This window comes from Haemorhous mexicanus, chromosome 4 (assembly GCF_027477595.1).
Source record: "Haemorhous mexicanus isolate bHaeMex1 chromosome 4, bHaeMex1.pri, whole genome shotgun sequence".
In the NCBI taxonomy this organism is placed as follows: domain Eukaryota; kingdom Metazoa; phylum Chordata; class Aves; order Passeriformes; family Fringillidae; genus Haemorhous; species Haemorhous mexicanus.
The window spans coordinates 38538719-38556219 of NC_082344.1; the positions used below are offsets into that span (position 1 = coordinate 38538719).

At 37.4% G+C, this 17501-nt stretch overlaps 1 protein-coding gene across 1 annotated transcript in view; it reads right to left on the reverse strand.

Annotated features, from left to right (window-relative positions):
• The window catches only part of SPOCK3 (SPARC (osteonectin), cwcv and kazal like domains proteoglycan 3), a 162921-nt gene that overhangs the window by 13546 nt on the left and 131874 nt on the right, over positions 1–17501 (reverse strand). Inside the window, exon 7 of the mRNA XM_059844493.1 lies at positions 5780–5899. Coding sequence (XP_059700476.1) covers positions 5780–5899 — 120 coding nt within the window. The remainder of the gene's footprint in view (positions 1–5779; positions 5900–17501) is intronic.

Consider the following 17501-nt stretch of genomic DNA (forward strand, 5'->3'; position numbering starts at 1 on the left):
CCAGTGTGCTGTCTGAAGCAATAAAAGTCTCTGGCAAATCACTCACGTGAATAAACACACATGCACTCTTTGCCAGACTCCTGGCTGACATCTAGACCATCCATTTTACCTGTTCAGTGAGCAAGCTGCATAGCAAGAAGGTTTTCTTTTGTGATGGATTTTTGTAATATTGTGGTTAAGTACAAAACCTTCAGTGAACAGCATCTCACAGCTGAGACCTACTGTGCACAACCTGGGAAAAGGTTTCCCTTCCTAATGCAATCAGGACAGAGCAGAGCAGGAAAGACTAAATTAAAGAGGACTAAGCAGAGGTGAATGCTTCTCTACTTGATCACAAAAGTGGTGATCTTGGTGAGCCTCATCTGGCTCCAAAAGAGCCAGGAGAGAGATTCAGGCATGACACTCCCTGTCCCCCGTCTCAGGCTGCAAAACATTCCTGCTCACTGTGGTTACACAGACACAAGCAGAGCCCAGGTTAGGGCAGGATTCAGAATCCCAGAATATTCTGAGCTGGAAGGAACCCATAAGAATCACCAAAGGCCATCTCCCAACCGTGGGGAACATGGGGAAGGTTCCAAAGGTATTTTGATAAACCTAGGAACACTGACTCTCATGTCACAACAAAAGATACAAGAGAAAGAAATAAAGTACAGCTACAATGTCCCTGTGAAAGTTTGCATTCTGAAGTCTCTTCCAGTAAGCATTTTGAAGAATTTATATGGAAGTGGTGGTGGGGGAGCTGCGGGGGGCAAGCAACATGAATCCTTTTCCTAGAAACTATCAGTTTCCTAAAAGATTGATGGATCAGATGAAATTTTTTATTTGGCATACCAGACTCACCATTTTATTAACAGGAGTGACTGTTAGAGGAAAGCAGATAACTGAAAATAAAATAAAATAATAAAGACCTATGTTTCTTTGTGTATAAAGATAATTGTGTACAAAAATTAAGTCAAAACCAATTTCAGTCAGCAACATTGATGTGGTTCATTTAGAGACTTAGTTTTAAGTAGAGATGGATTCATTAAAATTCCTGTTCAGAATTAATTCTAGGCTGAATTTCTTCTTCCAGACTCTTGCATTGAGGATGCCTTTGCATGAGCTAACCTGACACATGCAGAAATGTATTGGAAGAACCTTTCCTTTCTAGCAAGCTAGAACTATGGTTCAGGTTGTCAGCCTGTTTAATTTTGGACTTCAGCTTTATGGAAAATTTTCTGAAATAATCTCAGGAATTAGACAAATTCTCAAGCCATCAGTGTTTTGGAGACACCAAAATACTGTTTAAAACCACAATTCTAGGAATTCTTTCCTTACTCTAAGACTAAGGAAAACCCTGTTGTTCTCATGAGTTCTGTCTGTACCTCAGGGTTTTCAGATATGCTTCGGCAGTGAAGAGCAGGGAAATATAATTTATCACTGCACAGTATCAGCTTGTCTCTTCATCAATAAGGAATTTAGGATAGTCAGAATGAAATTAAAATCTTCAAGCAAAAATCTGAAGTTGCTTATTTTATTTACTTTCCTATAAAAAATTACCCTTTTCCTCCCAAAATTTTGTATAGAGATTTGTTAATTTTAGTGTAATAATATCTTCCTATACTAGTTCCAGAACAGCCATTTAAAATTAACTTTCTTTCAGACTTCTTGATTTTTTAGGTTATTTTAAAAATTATTAGTGCATTAGACTTCATGATATTATTTCCAAAACATAAGAAGATTATTTATTAGTTTTGGCCTCTTGTCTTTCATCTTCTAACATGACAAGGTGCACAAGTATTCTTCAGAAATAGACTGCCTGTTAGCAAAAATATCTGTGGGACTATAGTATTGTTTGTGCTTTGCATATGGTGCATTAATTTTGTGATTTAGCACACAAAATTAATATAGAAATAAAATGAATATTCTAATAAACTTTAAACAGTTATATAAAATGTCACTTGATTTTTTAACTCTGCAAATTCTGATCCACAAGTGAAAAATAATGGGGCTATTATTGTAGTAAGGGGACCAAATATGCTTTTCCCCCTTGTGTCATCTATTTAGACCATAGATGGCCTGAGGAAAAGACTGAAGTGTTAATGTAGCATCTATAGCATCTATATTATTGATACTTTCAGATATATTACATTTGACCACATCTGGACCCAAAAGAGATTTTGGAAATAATACCCTATTATTTTTTTGAATTTCCTACTCTCAGTTACATTCTGCTTTGGAAAAAAGTGTCAGTGAGACAAGATCACCTCACTCTTGTAAAAACACAGCAATGTAGGCACCTGACATTTTAAACTTTTTAACAGCATATTGATGGCTCTAGTAGAACACGTTTGTTTAGTCTGTTAAGGTATATTAATGATTGTGGGGAAAAAAGTGGATGATTTAATAACTAGAGCAACTCCAAAAAGGACCTGTGAGGCACTATAAACTTTCACCACACCTGCCTTGGTCAGAAGGACTGTGCTCAAGTCTTTTAATATATCCATCCTCAATGCCACCAGAGTGACTGAAAGATGAAAAAAACCTAAATACAAAGAGACAACCAGAGAGGATGCCACAAACTCCTTCTTTGAATGCAGAATGGTTTTTCAGTGAGGAAGGAACTTAATGATAAGAATACAGGAAAGCCTGGGGGAGAAGGGTCACAAAAAAGATTTTTAAGTTGTTCATTATCCCCAAGGATAATGAACAACTCCAGGGATCTGTTAGATTGGACTCTGAAGGGGGAAGTTGCATTCAGGTGCCTTTCTGTTGCAGCTGTTATTCTGCACAGACCACCAAGCCTCATGTGCTAAATGTAAAGTCATTGTACATGATAAGGAGTTCTTTGCAAGCTTTATTTGTAGCTGTAGCTTTCAGGCTTCTCCAAAACAGGGACTGGACAGCCCTGGTATACTAAGGTATCAGTATGGCTGGATGCCCTGATATAGTTAGATACCAACAGGCCTGATGCCTTGGACCTCCTATGGCTTTGGAAGCAGACACTGAGGGACATTACTTAAGAACTTTGCTGGGCAAGAACAGTTTTAAGAATTTTTAAATGGTATTAGACAGGACATTAGCATGTTAAATGGTTATCATATTTCATGGGTTTTACGTGTTTACAGGGACATAGTGACACAATATTTTCTTCTAAACACCAGACATGTTCATTTCTCAGAAAATGCAGTATGAATTTTGCGGTATTAAATGAGAAATTTTGAAGTACAGAAATTTACACAACAGGAAGAACATACAGCACTAGTGAAACCACTTTTAAAAAAAATTGTACATCCCCAAATCTACTAATTAAAAAAAACCTACTGTGAACATACACTCATTCAATTGCTTCCTGTCTACAGATGGACTGACTCTCTGCAGTGGCCCATCAAATTATTAAAAATTAATACATGTAAATATTGGCTATTTATAAAAATGAGTCAATACTGCACAAATAGCATGTTTAATATCTAAACCCAGTTTAGATTTAACTGCACAAATAGGATGTCTAATATCTAAACCCAGTATTTTTTCACAATTAGCTATATCCAATTTGAGTAACTGACCACAGTACTGAAACATGACCCACTGAACAGTTATTGTTCATGTGTGAAACAATATAGGCATTTACTGAATACCTCTTACCTCTGTTTTGAAAAGAAAAAGAAGAAAATATAGGACAAACTGAATGCCTCACATGTAGCCATTTTGTAAATCTTGATTTGATTTATTTTAGTAAAAATAAAATAAACATCCCAAAGCCCATCATCAAACTTCAATCCCATTTAGAACCAGTAATAAATTAATACTTAGTATAACATTCCAAATTCTGGTGCCGTGATAAAAACCTAAGTCAAACATTTATGACAGAATGATGTTGATATGTAACTTAAAGTCAGTAACATAGGAAACAGAATTTTCCACAGAGATTGTAATCTTTTACCTGGTGATGAAAAAGAGCTTGCAAAAGCAATTCTTAGCCATCCAAATCAACTCTTGATTCTATCTCTCTAAAATATGGCAGAATAGCATGCAATCTAAATTGTGACTTAAATTTCATGTACCTCCTACAATATCTGCAGATTCTGTACAATGCTAAAGGAGAGAACTTTATGACTTTGAAGGCTTCCAAAATTGAGTGTCCAAAAATCCGTAAGATTCTTGCATTTTTAGCCTCACATATTAAAATCTTGGATCTTAAGTCTAAATATAGTCTTTGATTGCTATTATAAAGTAAAAATTTGAAGAAAAACTAGTGACATAACAAATATGACTGTATTATATCCACATACACCTCATGGTACAAATGCCTGTTTCAAGTAGAGATTGTAGGTCTTATCAAAACCACCTCTGTGCTTAAGGAAAAAAAGCAAAGGGAAAAATCTCACACTTAAGAAATTTGTGTTTGCACTACATCTCACTGTATTCAAAGCATTAAATATGAACTTGGCTTTCTTGCATTACATGGAATCAAATTTCTTGAAACACTAACTTGAGATTTATGCAACCCATAATATTTAACAGCTCTACAGTTATTTCCTTTATCATTGCCCAAATTTCAAAGTGAGCATTCAGCAAGAAACAGGACCCTACATGATATTTCTGTAGTTTACCTTCAACTGAGCAATGGAATAACCTACATAATTAGATACTTCTTTTTTTTTTTCAACTATACAATAAGTTCTTACTTAAGGGCTGCAAAATTTGAATTTCTTTTGTTTTCATAACTGCATGAGATCACATGCCAGTTAGGGGCACCAACCAGAATGCAAATTGGAAATATATGGGTTTAAATGTCTTTTTTTTCAGTACCACAAAAAAGTGGTACCAACAGATTACCACTGTACCTCAGAAACAAATTTTCTCTATGTTAAGAAAAGTATTCCTAGATATGACAGAATCATCTTTAATTCATTCTGTTTTACAGAATCATTCACATTTTCATAGCATGAAAAAAATTACACAATGAAATGGCATTTCCAATTAAGTGAAATTAATGGATGTCTTGAAAAAAAAAGTAATGCAACAAATTGAAACACACAAAAGCTAAAAAAAAATCTCAAATATTTAAAAAGCTAAAAATATAAGATAAGAAGCCAGTGGTGGCCAAGTTCTGTGAAACATACTCTGGAAGAATTCATAGCTTGCCCTTCTTATTAACAAAAGCTGGAGTTTTATGGCTTATGAAATCCCATTTGTCTCCCCTCACAGTAGGACTTTACTTTTGGAACTATTAATGCACACTTCAACTGTTCTTCTAAATAAGCCCTTTGATGATCACATTTTAAAATGTAACTACTTTCCACAACAACAACAACAAAAAAAATCTATTTAAATACTTGAAGGGGTTAAAAACAAATTATGCCCCTACTGTTTCCAGTTCATTAGTACTCCTGAGACTTTTCCAATTTCAAGAATAACCTTAAAAATTCCTTTTTACTTACAAGCTTCTTTTCCATCTGTTTTTCATTACCAGCACATACACTGAAATCAACTATCAAAGATGGGTCACACATAATTTAAGCTCCTTTATTTTATTTATTTTAATTTGATGGCATTCACAAATTAAAGCATTGTGAATGACAGCTCTCCTGCCAAATGATATTGAAAGTCTAAAGTGAACATCCTGTATTAGCACTTAGCCATAAATAGGAAACCAGCTCCAGAAAAGCCCAAAGTTACAGTTTTGTACATGCCTATTTAAAGCACCCAAGAATAAGGCAGGTCTTAACAATGGAAAAACAAAAGAACAGAAAAGGATCAGAGAAAACATCAAATAAGACAAGCAGAAATCACTTACTGCTTCTTTCAGGCCTCTGAACAATCCTAGTCTTCTTATTCTGAATTCCACTTTCATGAAGTGCCTTAAACCAGTCTCTCAATCTGTTTGCAACTTCCCTGAATTCCAGGTCACTGCACACTGAAAAAACAAAATGCAGAGTTGTATAATGTTTCTCTCCAGGGTGCAAAACAGAACTTTTGAAATTATGCTAAAAAAAATCCCCCAACGCCCACAAAACCCAAACCTCATATAATAATACAAACATATATGTTCCACAGCTTTTAAATTTTATTTAATTCAGCTGCATTGCTTAGCTATGCCTTCAGAACCCATTGAAAGTCCTGAGAAATAAATACCTGCTGTATAAAGGAATTATAAAATTACAGATGCCAAAGAAAACTTCCTTTGCAAATTACTATACCCAGTTGTAGCACAGGCATTTTCACACCTTACTGCAGATGAGGCTGAGACACCCATGAGAGTCTTTTGTCTTTTCATTTCATGTTCATTAAGGCAACACTAATCCAAGCCCTACCAGAAGAGGTCAGAGGTGTAATTTAGGCAGATAACCATGAACACTCATCCTGCTTTCCTGTGCTGAGGAAAAGAGGAAATAGGATTGGCAGCAAAAGTGTTTCAACAACGTGTGGAAGGTTATACTTGGAATGCAGTTTTACAAGCCAAACCTGTGAGCACATAGTGGCAAACAGGCAACTCTACAGCCTCTTGGTGGTGGAAAGGATGGATTCTATGACCAGAAATAGCAAAGGCAGAAAAAGCACACCAGAGCAAAGAGAGCATCTGCAGCACCACGAGCAGCAGATTAGCAGCAGACTGGCTGAAGTGCTGTAAAGTACTGGCAGTTTGTACAGAAGGCAACAGAAGTAGGTATCAGAGAGAGATGTGCAGTCAAGAGGCATATTCAGTGAGAAGACAAAGAAAGGGCATGCTTGGAGCAAGTAGATATCCCTCCCAGAACTCCATCTTCCCATTTGTTTGGGAAGACAAAAGAAATAACAGTGTCTGGAAGATGACAAGAGCAGAAAAGACTAAAAATGTATCCCTGCTCAGGTGACAAAATACTTTCCACTGCCATTCTCAATAGCTATCATTTCCAAACTGGGTCACTTTCCAGGTCTCCCAGTAAACAAATAAGCTACAACCTGAAGAGCTCATACCTAAGTTGTCAGAGCTTCACAGTGACACTCTTCAAAATAAATCTCCAGTTTGCTTACTTTTCCTTTATTGTGTAGAAATCCAACACATTTAGTGACTTAGCTTTTTTAGCACTTCATTAAATTGAACAACACTATGAAACACCAATTTGTATTTTGGAATAAGACAGAAACATCATTTTGTCAACAACTATCAATGCCTGTACAACTGCATGCATCTAAGCACAGGATTATTTATTCTTTACTGAAGTCCCTCTTGATCCTTTGATTCTATCCATGAAAGACTGAAGTACAATTCATCTATCCATTTGCATATCTTATGGACTGACTTTTTTATAAATGTTGTATTTGTGCTTCTCTATTGTGTAACAGAACTATTTCTTTTCTGATAATTTATAGGGAACTGGGGAAAAAAAACAATGATAAACAGGCATGTGTACTAAAAATGTATTACAACAACCAGATGAAAATGGTTTCCTGATCCAAGACTACATATTGTAATTCAAACATGTGGGACTGCTATGTTTGCTATGGTGACACCTTCCTGTACCAACTCTTGCAATCAGACTACTCTTGCTGACAGGTCAGCACAAAGAATCAGCTGTTAACTTGGCACACTCTGCTCCTCTTTAATTTCTCCTTCCATTACAGCTGTATATTGGGTTTGTATGGTCAGGTTCTGGTAGCAGGAGGCTACAGGGGTGGCTTCTGTGAGAAGCTGCCAGAAGCTTCCTCCATGTGCAGCAGAGCTGATGTCAGGTGGCTCCAGGACAGAGCCACTGCTGGCCAAGACCAAGCCAATCAGGAATGAGATAACATATTCGTGTTCAACCTCCTGTTCTGTAACAGAGATGATTGACCTAAAAATCCATTCACCAGAATGCTACTTGCCATTGAAACATGCTTGCTCAAGGTAATACTGTATGATGAAAAATTGTAATTAGTTGATACATACTAAAAAATGTTTAGGAACTTTTCATGCCAGTGATGAGCTTATAAACATACAGAGTAGTGAAATTATTGTGCAAATTTGTCTGTACTGATTTAAAATAGGTCAAGATGAGGTAATTCAGATCTATTCAGACTAATATTTAACCTGATAGACTGGGAGATGAATCTTTAATGGTGAAAGACAGACAGTAAAGGTTGTATAAGGTTAAACAGTAATCAAAAAATGCATATTAAATCACATGAACCCACTCAGGAACCTGCCAAGAAGTAATTCTGGTTTTGTATAATGCCAATGCAAGGCAATCCTGCTATTACAATCAATTTTAGTAGCCATTAAGAGAATTAGTACAAGGTAATACAAAGTCACTAGCTCAAAGGTTACTGGAGTCTGCTGTCATTTCAAGCAATGAGACTGTCTTCTAAAATTAACAGCTATGGCTATGCAAAAAAATGAAGGTATCAGAAAATTTATAGGTACTTAATCCAAATATAACTTTATGATAAATATTATTTAAATGTTAGGTGGAACCAACTGTTCAATCCGTTTTCACATACAGTAAATGTTATGATTTGTGTTGGCATTTGAATATACTTTGCAGATTGGAAGTAAAATATTTGAAAATGCTGTATCACCCTGAGTTCTTTAAGTGCCTTTCAACTCAAGTTAATTAATGAAGTAAAAATAGTGCTACTGAAAGCTGTAAAGACATGCAGAAGGTGTTTTAGCACTAGCATAATGTACTGAATTCCCTAACATATTTAAACCAGTCTTAGCTTCCTGACATAATAGAAAGTAAGTTATTTAAACAGTGCTTCCTTTTTATGTAAATTCAGACACAGAAAAAATTACCTGTAGCTTAGTAAGTATTGAATGGAAATGGACATAATGAGTACACTGCAATACTCTTATATCAAAGAGTAGCTTTTGCAAAGTGAAAGATCAAAAAAATAATTTAGGAAAAAAAAAAAAAGGCAAGAAATACCACTGCACACTATGCAGATGATCTTCCTCAGCACACACAATCTCATTCAATCAGGCAGAACTATGCTCATAAATTCAGGTATACAATAAAATAACCAGGAAGTAGATATAAAGAGAGTCTCTAGAAAACTTGAAGAACAGGGTACATATCAACCATGTTTTAGAGTCACCTTGTAATTACACCATGTGAGATGGGCAACTGATCAGTCAGTCTGTGCTGAAGCAAGACTTCTTGCTATTCAAACTTTTTCAACATATTAGAATCATTGCATATGACTTAAAAAAGCATAGAAATAAAGAACCCCAATATGATACTGTTGGTTTCACAGAATCAAATGATAAAATATGTTAAAAGGGACCTCCAGAAGTAGTTCAGTCTTACTCTCTGCTAAAAGTAGGTCTAATTCCATCAGGCTGCTCAGGGCAGTGTCCAGTCATTCATGTCCTGTGACCATCACACAACTCATGTGAGGGTTCCTCAGTGTTTGAGGAACAACTCAACCCCTCTTTGAAAGAAACTACTATCAACTCTTTTGTAGCTCTGTACTGTCCTCCCTGAAAAATATGAGTATTTCTTTGTGCTGTAACCTGAGGATGGCAGCCATCTGTCCAGGACTGCTAGACACCCAGAAACCTGGTTAGAGCAGCAATTCTGAATCAGCTGTGAGCAGGATTATTAGGAGCTGTCCACAGCTGCTGCTCATGCAGCCCAATGCCCTCTGACAGCATTACCTACCAGTCGTGTAGTATCATATGGCTGCACAGTAAATGCTGAGCATCTGTTCCAGCTGGGCCATTTAAACCTTCTTCTGAAAATACAGTAACCCTGGAACTGCCATCAGAACCCAGTGCTGCCTTTACAGACATTACCTACTGTAGTAAGCTGGACATTACAGGACATGTGACTACTCAGTGACAGTACTCTGCAAGTACCCTGCCATGCTGCAGAGCCTTGTGAATTTAGCCCCGAGGAACCGATTGCTTGGACTGAAAATTCCTGGCTCCAGACTAAGAGCTAGTACCCTTGTGGCTAACTCCAAATGTCTAAGAATTGCATGCAAGTGACTTACAATTCCTGCAATATAGAGCAGCACTTCTAGCTCTGCATCATCTGCCACAAATGGGAAGAGTAACATATGGCAAAAAGAAATGTGCTAGCAAAACCCAATAAATTTGGCAGAAGGACAAAAATCCCTCCAAACCTGTTAACTAAAGGATGGGACAGTCATTTCAGTCATCTTTTTACCATCCCAGAGGTACAGTTAGAACTGGTTTGGTTTTTTTAAAGAAAGGCTCTAAACTGAAAAAATTCATGCCTATATTTGTATTTCTGTAAGCTGATATTTATCAGCCATCTGTTACCTCTGGGGCCAATGATTTTAGGAAGATAATACCTTGAAATTAACAAATAAAAACATTCTGATTTCCTTACTATTTAACTAAACATAATGAATTTTCTACTTTGGTTAATCTATGTTATGAGATAATTAATACAAATTCTGCAGACACCATATCAGGGAACTGCAGCTGCTTATTCTCACTGCCCCAAATTAATGTTCCATACAGACATTCTGCACATGATTAATGCTTCATAAAATGCAAAATGATTTCAATAAATTACATTTTCATGAAATAAATCTGATCTTTTTGTGTCCTCACAGTTTTTAAAGACTTCACATTTAGATGTAATAATGATTTCTGACTGCAGGAAAAATATTAGTAACCACAACACACACAATTTACGTGCCAAGTTACTGTCTTTAAAATATGTGGACTTACAAAGATATTGCAATTAAGTAAGACAATACTGATTCTTTAGTCTCTCAGAAGTATCACAGACCTACTGTGGACTATGCTAATTTATTTTCTGGACAGTCAATGTATATGGCTTCCTTTACCAACTGCTGCTAACCTTTAGTGGTGGCTATCATTTCTCATCGTGCTCTGCTATTCCAAACTATTCATTTCTGAGGATGAAAATGATGTTATTAATCTGTAAATTGCATAGTTATGAACACAGACAACATAAGAAGATAGCAAAGAGATGTTCCACTGTAATATGCTATATTCCATGACAATTTTCAAATATTTCTGTATATTCAACTGAATCCAGTATTTTGTGTAATAAAAGATATGGGAAGTATCAAATAGGGACAGACCAAAAATGTGTTAGTGGTGAAAGCTTTTAGGGAAACCATAACCTAAAGGTATGGTAGCTTTCAAAATTCAGTTTTAAGGATTCCTGAAAGCACTGCACTGCTCTGGGACATAGTCTGGACATTTTCTTCCCTTCAAGATCATGACTGACAGAAACCTGCAAAGACTTCTTGCATTTGACACACAATCCCTTGAAACATAGTAGACAAAGGTAAATAGCTCACTGAACAATGCTCTTTATAAAGAAAATTGAAAAACATGTATATATTATTTTAAAATTTCCAATGAGGTATTTTCTGAAATGATAAATATTCTGCCCTGACAAAAAAGTGTATTAAATCAGGTAACCATGCACAGAACCTAGAAGGGACTGATGGACCTTTCTTTCTGTTCTGATAGACAACTATTGCTCCTCATTTTGACTATCTACTGGTTTGCACCTTTTCTCTGTCATGGAAGGGCAGGAAAATTAAAACAGTGGGCTGAAGAATCACCCTTTAACAGAAATTAAGTACAATCTGCTCTGCAAGCGTCTGGCATTAAGGAATCTTACAACACTGGATCCCACTGAAGTCTAACAGCTCCGAGGCTGCGTTGCAGCAATTTACTTTTTTCATATTTAGATTGTGATCTGATGCTTTAAACCCCTTTGTATTTACTCTAACCATTTGCCTGTGTGTTTTTCTTGAATGTTTAATCATTAACATTGCTGTCAGTCTCATAAAATTGTTCATTATGAGAGCACAGTTGCCTGTAGACCTTTCAGAGAGGACCAAGAGGGAAGAATTACTCCTATTTAGTTAATTATTTGTATCTTCCCTAAAGTAAGGCAAATAGAGGTAGACAAACTCTTTCTCTACTACTGAAGAAACCTATGACAGTTAATCCATTCTATAGTAATCTAACAGCAGGACTCAATTCCCCTGGCCCAGAATCAACAGGCAGTGAGATGCAAACTCTACTACACTACCACCACCTCAGTGAAATTAGAATGCTGGTTAAGTAAATGTAATCTGCAGCTGTGCCTCCACACAAATTCACTAATCAAAAGTGTAAGGAGAAATTCAGAAACTAATGAGTTTAAAAAAACACGGTTAGGGCACAAATACCCAAAATGTTTACGAATGCATATATGAAATATGTTAGCAAAGTGCAATTATGTTTTGCTAGTCTATGCATTCAGTACTAAAAGGATTGTTCATGAATGTCTGATGTAGATCAGGGAATTTTTATGAGCTGTATATGAATATTCATACAGATAGGAATTTATTTAGCCTTGCTAATTTCTACTGTGGTTATTCCTGTACGTATTTTAAATCCAAAAATCTTGCATTACCAACAATGATCCTCATACTTGCTACAGAGAACCTTTAGCACACAGAATGTGACAAAAATCAACATCAGATCCAAACTAGACACATAAGGGGTCAGTCTTGGTATCAAGACAGGTTTCAGAAAGTTCTTTTCCAGCCATAGTGTTTTGCTGGCTACCTGCATGCACTACTGTCCGCATGTCAACTTGGCAAGTACAGAAGTTTTCAAAAGGGGTTGCTCACAGAAGGCACAAATCAGCACCATGTGTATGCAGAACAGAACAAAGCCCTCTTAAAATCCTTACCCTACTGAAATCCGTAGTAAAATTATTGCTGACTTCAGTACAACCAGAATTTCACCCTCAATTTGCTTCTGTCTAGACCAACTACTTGGTTCTTTGAAGAGGAAAGAAATGCTAACACTGATCAACACAGTGATGATTGTTTAAATTATTCTGTTGACATTTTTCACAATAAAAATTACATTTAATAAATTTTGCAATCCATTAAAAGATAACCTTTTTGTTTAAAGAAATATGACATTTTGAAAAAAATCTATACAAAAAACGTGTTGCATTTTAGACAAAATCTATATAATTAGAATGTACACTGTTTTTCCACATGGTGATTAAGAACCTTTCAAGGCAAAAAGAGTATGGGCAATTAGAGATGCCAGGTAGTAATCTATTCAGTTATAATTTCACTTGTTAATCATAAGGCATGAAAGGCGTTTACACTGACTGGTTGTGCTGATTATCAGCCCTGTTGCCTACAGCTGAAAAGAACTGCCAAGTATTATCAACTGTGAGCCTCTTCATCACTGCATCTGAGACTTTCAAAATACTGTCCTAATAATGGCATCACTGTTTTGCACTGTTTACAAAATCTGTAGAAGTTTTAAACTGTCAGTGACAGCAGCAAGAGTCTGAAAATAATGCATCAGTACCTGAGACTTAAAAGTGAAAAAACAAAATCAGTACTACAATTATTCTAAGAAATAATGATATCTACTGTTAATGTTTTTAAAGACTTCCTAGTAAGAACACTAAGAAACATTTAAAGTGAAAAATTATGTCTATTTCTCACATAGATTCTTCTGTTCTCTATCAAAAGACTTTTAACACAATTTTCTAGCTATTCCTTTTGTTACTGAAATTCAATTTCATGCATGTTTCTCTTCTGCCCTTTTTGGGCCATGCTCTTAGAAGTATTTTGTATTTCTTTAAACACATCAATAACTACAGAGAAACCTATCACAGTGATACCTGAATCTCCCTGGTCACACAAAAGTTCCTCATTTCTTTGACAGCAATCACCAATAAATGAACACAGCTCTACAGAGTCCTGCCAGATTATCCTATTCCATGGGGCCAGCTGCATCACTGGGCTATTTAGGCAGTTTTCAAAGATACAAGCCCTGACAGCCACCTGTGAATTCACTGTGGTCAAACCCCATGTTTTGTTACCACTGCACTGAGCTCAAAAATTTGTTGCTTTCCCTTCTGCATGGCTCATTGCCTCGCTTTCAAGATGTGGATATTGCTCCTCAGTGACTTTCAGACAACAGCAAATTCACATTCAGCAAGGTGAAGCTGAGGCACAGCAAATGTGTGCAGAGATTACTGGACTCAACAGCAATCACCACCACCAAAAAAATTACCTTGCAGTGTAATGGGTCCAAGTTTAAGAGTTTCTCCATGGATCTTATTTCATGAAACAAAAAGAAACCCTAGTTCCATTTAGTGGGAGTGTTGTCACTGATTTCAGTACCGGTTTTGCATTCAATGAAGATGAAAAACCTTTATTGCTGCTGCATAAAACCTCAAAACTTCCTCCTGGTTTTACACTTGCAATTTGAAGGCTATTGCTTGGGTACCTGAACAGACTTGAGATCTTATTTACTTGCTGCTGTTTGCATACATTAATTGGTTAATTGAAAGGACATCATCAACACATTTCTACTTTAAGAATCAACACTGCTATTATTTCTTAATATGCAATCAACTTACAGAGAAAAACAACTAGTTTAGTCTCATTTTATACTGAATTCCTGTTTTAGAAACAAAAGTTTCTAAGTTTCTAGGGCTGCTCACAGATTAGTCAGAGTTGGTAAATATGATGAAAAATAAACATAATCCTATAACATACTAAATAACTTAATCCTATAACATACTGTACATGGCAGAAAGTGTCTTTTTGATAATTTATAGCCACACCTGGAAGTCTAATAGGACTGGATGTAGTGTGTAATTTTAAAAGGTCATTAAATGTAGAGAATTATTATATTGTGGGGCTGATACAGTTCAGCATCTTTGTGGGTGACACGAACAGTGCACCTTCAGCAAGTCTGCTGACAACACCAGGCTGTGTGCTGCAGTCAATCTGCTGGAGGGAAGGGATGGCAGCCACAGGGACCTTGACACACCGAGAGAGTTGGCCCACACAAACCTTATGCTGTTCAACAATGCCAAGTGCAAAGTCTTGTGTCGCGGCAATCCCAGGCACACCTACGAGCTGAGCGGAGAAGGGGCTTAGAGGAGAGTTGCAGAGAAGGAATTCAGAGTGGTGCTGGATGAAAAACTCAACATGAGCCACCAGTGTGCAGTCACAGCCCAGAAAGCCAAGGGAATCCTGGGCTGCAGTAAAAGGAGCATGGCCAGCCACTTTAAGACTATTCTCTCTCTACTCCTGTGAGATCCCACCTGAGTATTGCATCCAGCTCCAGTGTCCCCAACACGAGAAGGACATGGAGCTGTTGGAGCAAGGCTAGAGGAGGGCCACGAGGTTGAAACAAGGTTTGGAGCAGCTCTCCTACGACAATGGCTGAGAGAGCTGGGGCTGTTCAGCCCCTGGAGAAGAGATGGTTGTATGGAGACCTCATATGAACCTTCCAGCATCTCAAGAGAGCCTACAGGGAAGCTTTTCATCAGGCACTGTAGTAATGGGAGAACAAGTAATAGGCAAATGGGGAAATTTAGGTTAGACATTAGGAAGGTATTATTTTCCATGAGGGTGATGAGATACTGGAACTGGTTGCCCAGGGAGGTTGTGGATGCTCCAACCCTGAAGGGTTCAAGGCCAAGCTGGAAAAGGCCTTGAGCATCCTGCTCTCTTTTAGCCTCCTTCAAATAGTGGAAGGCTACTATAAGCTCTCCCCAGAGCCTTCACTTCACCAGGCTGAACAGCAGGTCTCAGCCCTTCTGAGCATCTTTGTGGCCCTTCTCTGGATTCACTCCAGCAGGTCCACATCCTTTTTATGCTGGGCGTCCCAGAGCTGATGGCCATGACTAAATAAATTTTTGCAGGATATGATGCAGCATGGTCAGCAGTTGCCATTACAGTACTGTAGTTTAATGTTCTGTATAAAAAATCTTCAGTACAACTTCAACTAGTATTTTGATATCAGCCAGTAACTTCAGCTGTAAAAATATTTCTTAAAAAAAAAAAAATTACATTGAACCCTAATGTTTCCAAGTTGATAAGGGAAGTTACAATAAGAACAGACTTCCCACCAAACCCAAAGGCATTGAATTTGCAATTTAAAATGGTATCAAAACTGTTGTTTAAGCCTTAGAACATAGAAAAAACCAAAAACTCATTAAAGCTTCAAACTTTTCAAAAAAACTGATTTTCTTGTACAGGCTGAGAGGAACAGAATATATAAAATCATATAAAATAATTTGGGTTTATTATCTTCCAGATATTAGAAATGAAATTTGTGAATTTTGCTGTTTGCACCTCAAGGTATGTTATACTGGATTTGGGATAAATCTATTAAATAAGCAAGTGGGCAGACTCCTAAATAGAATCATAACTTAGCAATCAAATTAAAATGATTCCTACTCACTTAGAATAGTATTTCACTTAGAAGGGACCTACAATAGTCCAGCTGCCTGACCAGTTCAGGGCTGACCATAACCTAACACCTGTTATTAAAGGCATTGGCCAAAATGCCTCTTAAACACCAACAGGATCATCCATCACCTCTCTAGGAAGGTTGTCCTGGTGTTTGACCACCACCTCAGTAACAAAATGCTTCCAAATGTCCAGTCTAACCCTCCTGTGGCACAGCTCTGAAGCACTCCTATGCGTCCTATCACTGGATACCAGAGAAAAGAGATCAGCACCCCCCTTTCCACCTCCTTAGGGAGTTGTAGAGACCAATGAAGTCACCCTTCAGCCTCTTTCTCTCCAAACTTGACAAGCCTGAAATTCTCATCCTCTCTTCACGGTACATTGTTTCTATCCCTGTCACCAGCTTTGTTTCCCTCCTCTGGAGGCATCCAAGGACCATCACATCCTTCTTGATGTGCGGGGCACAGAGCACTCAGGGTGAGGCCCCCCAAGGCTGAATGCAGTGGGACAGTCACCTCTGTTTGTTGTCTGCTCATGCTGTGCTTGATGTACCCCAGGATGGGGTTTTGCCCTCTGGGTTCCAGGGCACACCCTGCTGACCCACACTGAGCTGCAGCTGACCAGCACCCCCAGATCCCTCTTGGCAGGGTGGCTCTCCAGCCACTCCTCTCCCAGAGTTGTACCTAGCCCTACTCAGTAATACTGTTTATTTCTGTTTGAGTCACCATGAGAGAGCTGTGACCAAACAGCATCAATTGAACACGCACTGAACTCAAAACCACTCCTGCTACCACCATGACACTGCTGTGTAAAATATCTGATGTAAACAAACAGGTGACCACAATAAATGAAGTGAATACTGAATGTCCAGTCACTGCCTAAAGTCCAAAAATGCTCAAGTGTTAGGTAAGTCTCTTAGAAGAAATTAATAAACAAGAAAACAGAAACCATGACATTTTCAACACACTGATGTCGATCACCTGTGAAGAAGATGCAGGCAACAGCTCCTCTGATTATTCAGTCACTCAAGAGTGATGACAATTTGAAGAAACTTCCTGAGGATACAGGCAGTGGTAATGGCCCACAGGGGAGCAATTCACACAAAGTCTCCAAAATCCCCCTGAGAGCTAGTCAGCTAGGTATATTAGGTATTTAGATTTTATTTGTCTCTCATTTACTAGACATACACACACAAAATAGGTCAGCTCATCAGCAGAACATAGGAACATACAAAAAACCATAAATATATGTCTGAATAAACATAAAAAATAGTGAGTTTTTCTATCTTCTATTTAGACAAGGCAGCC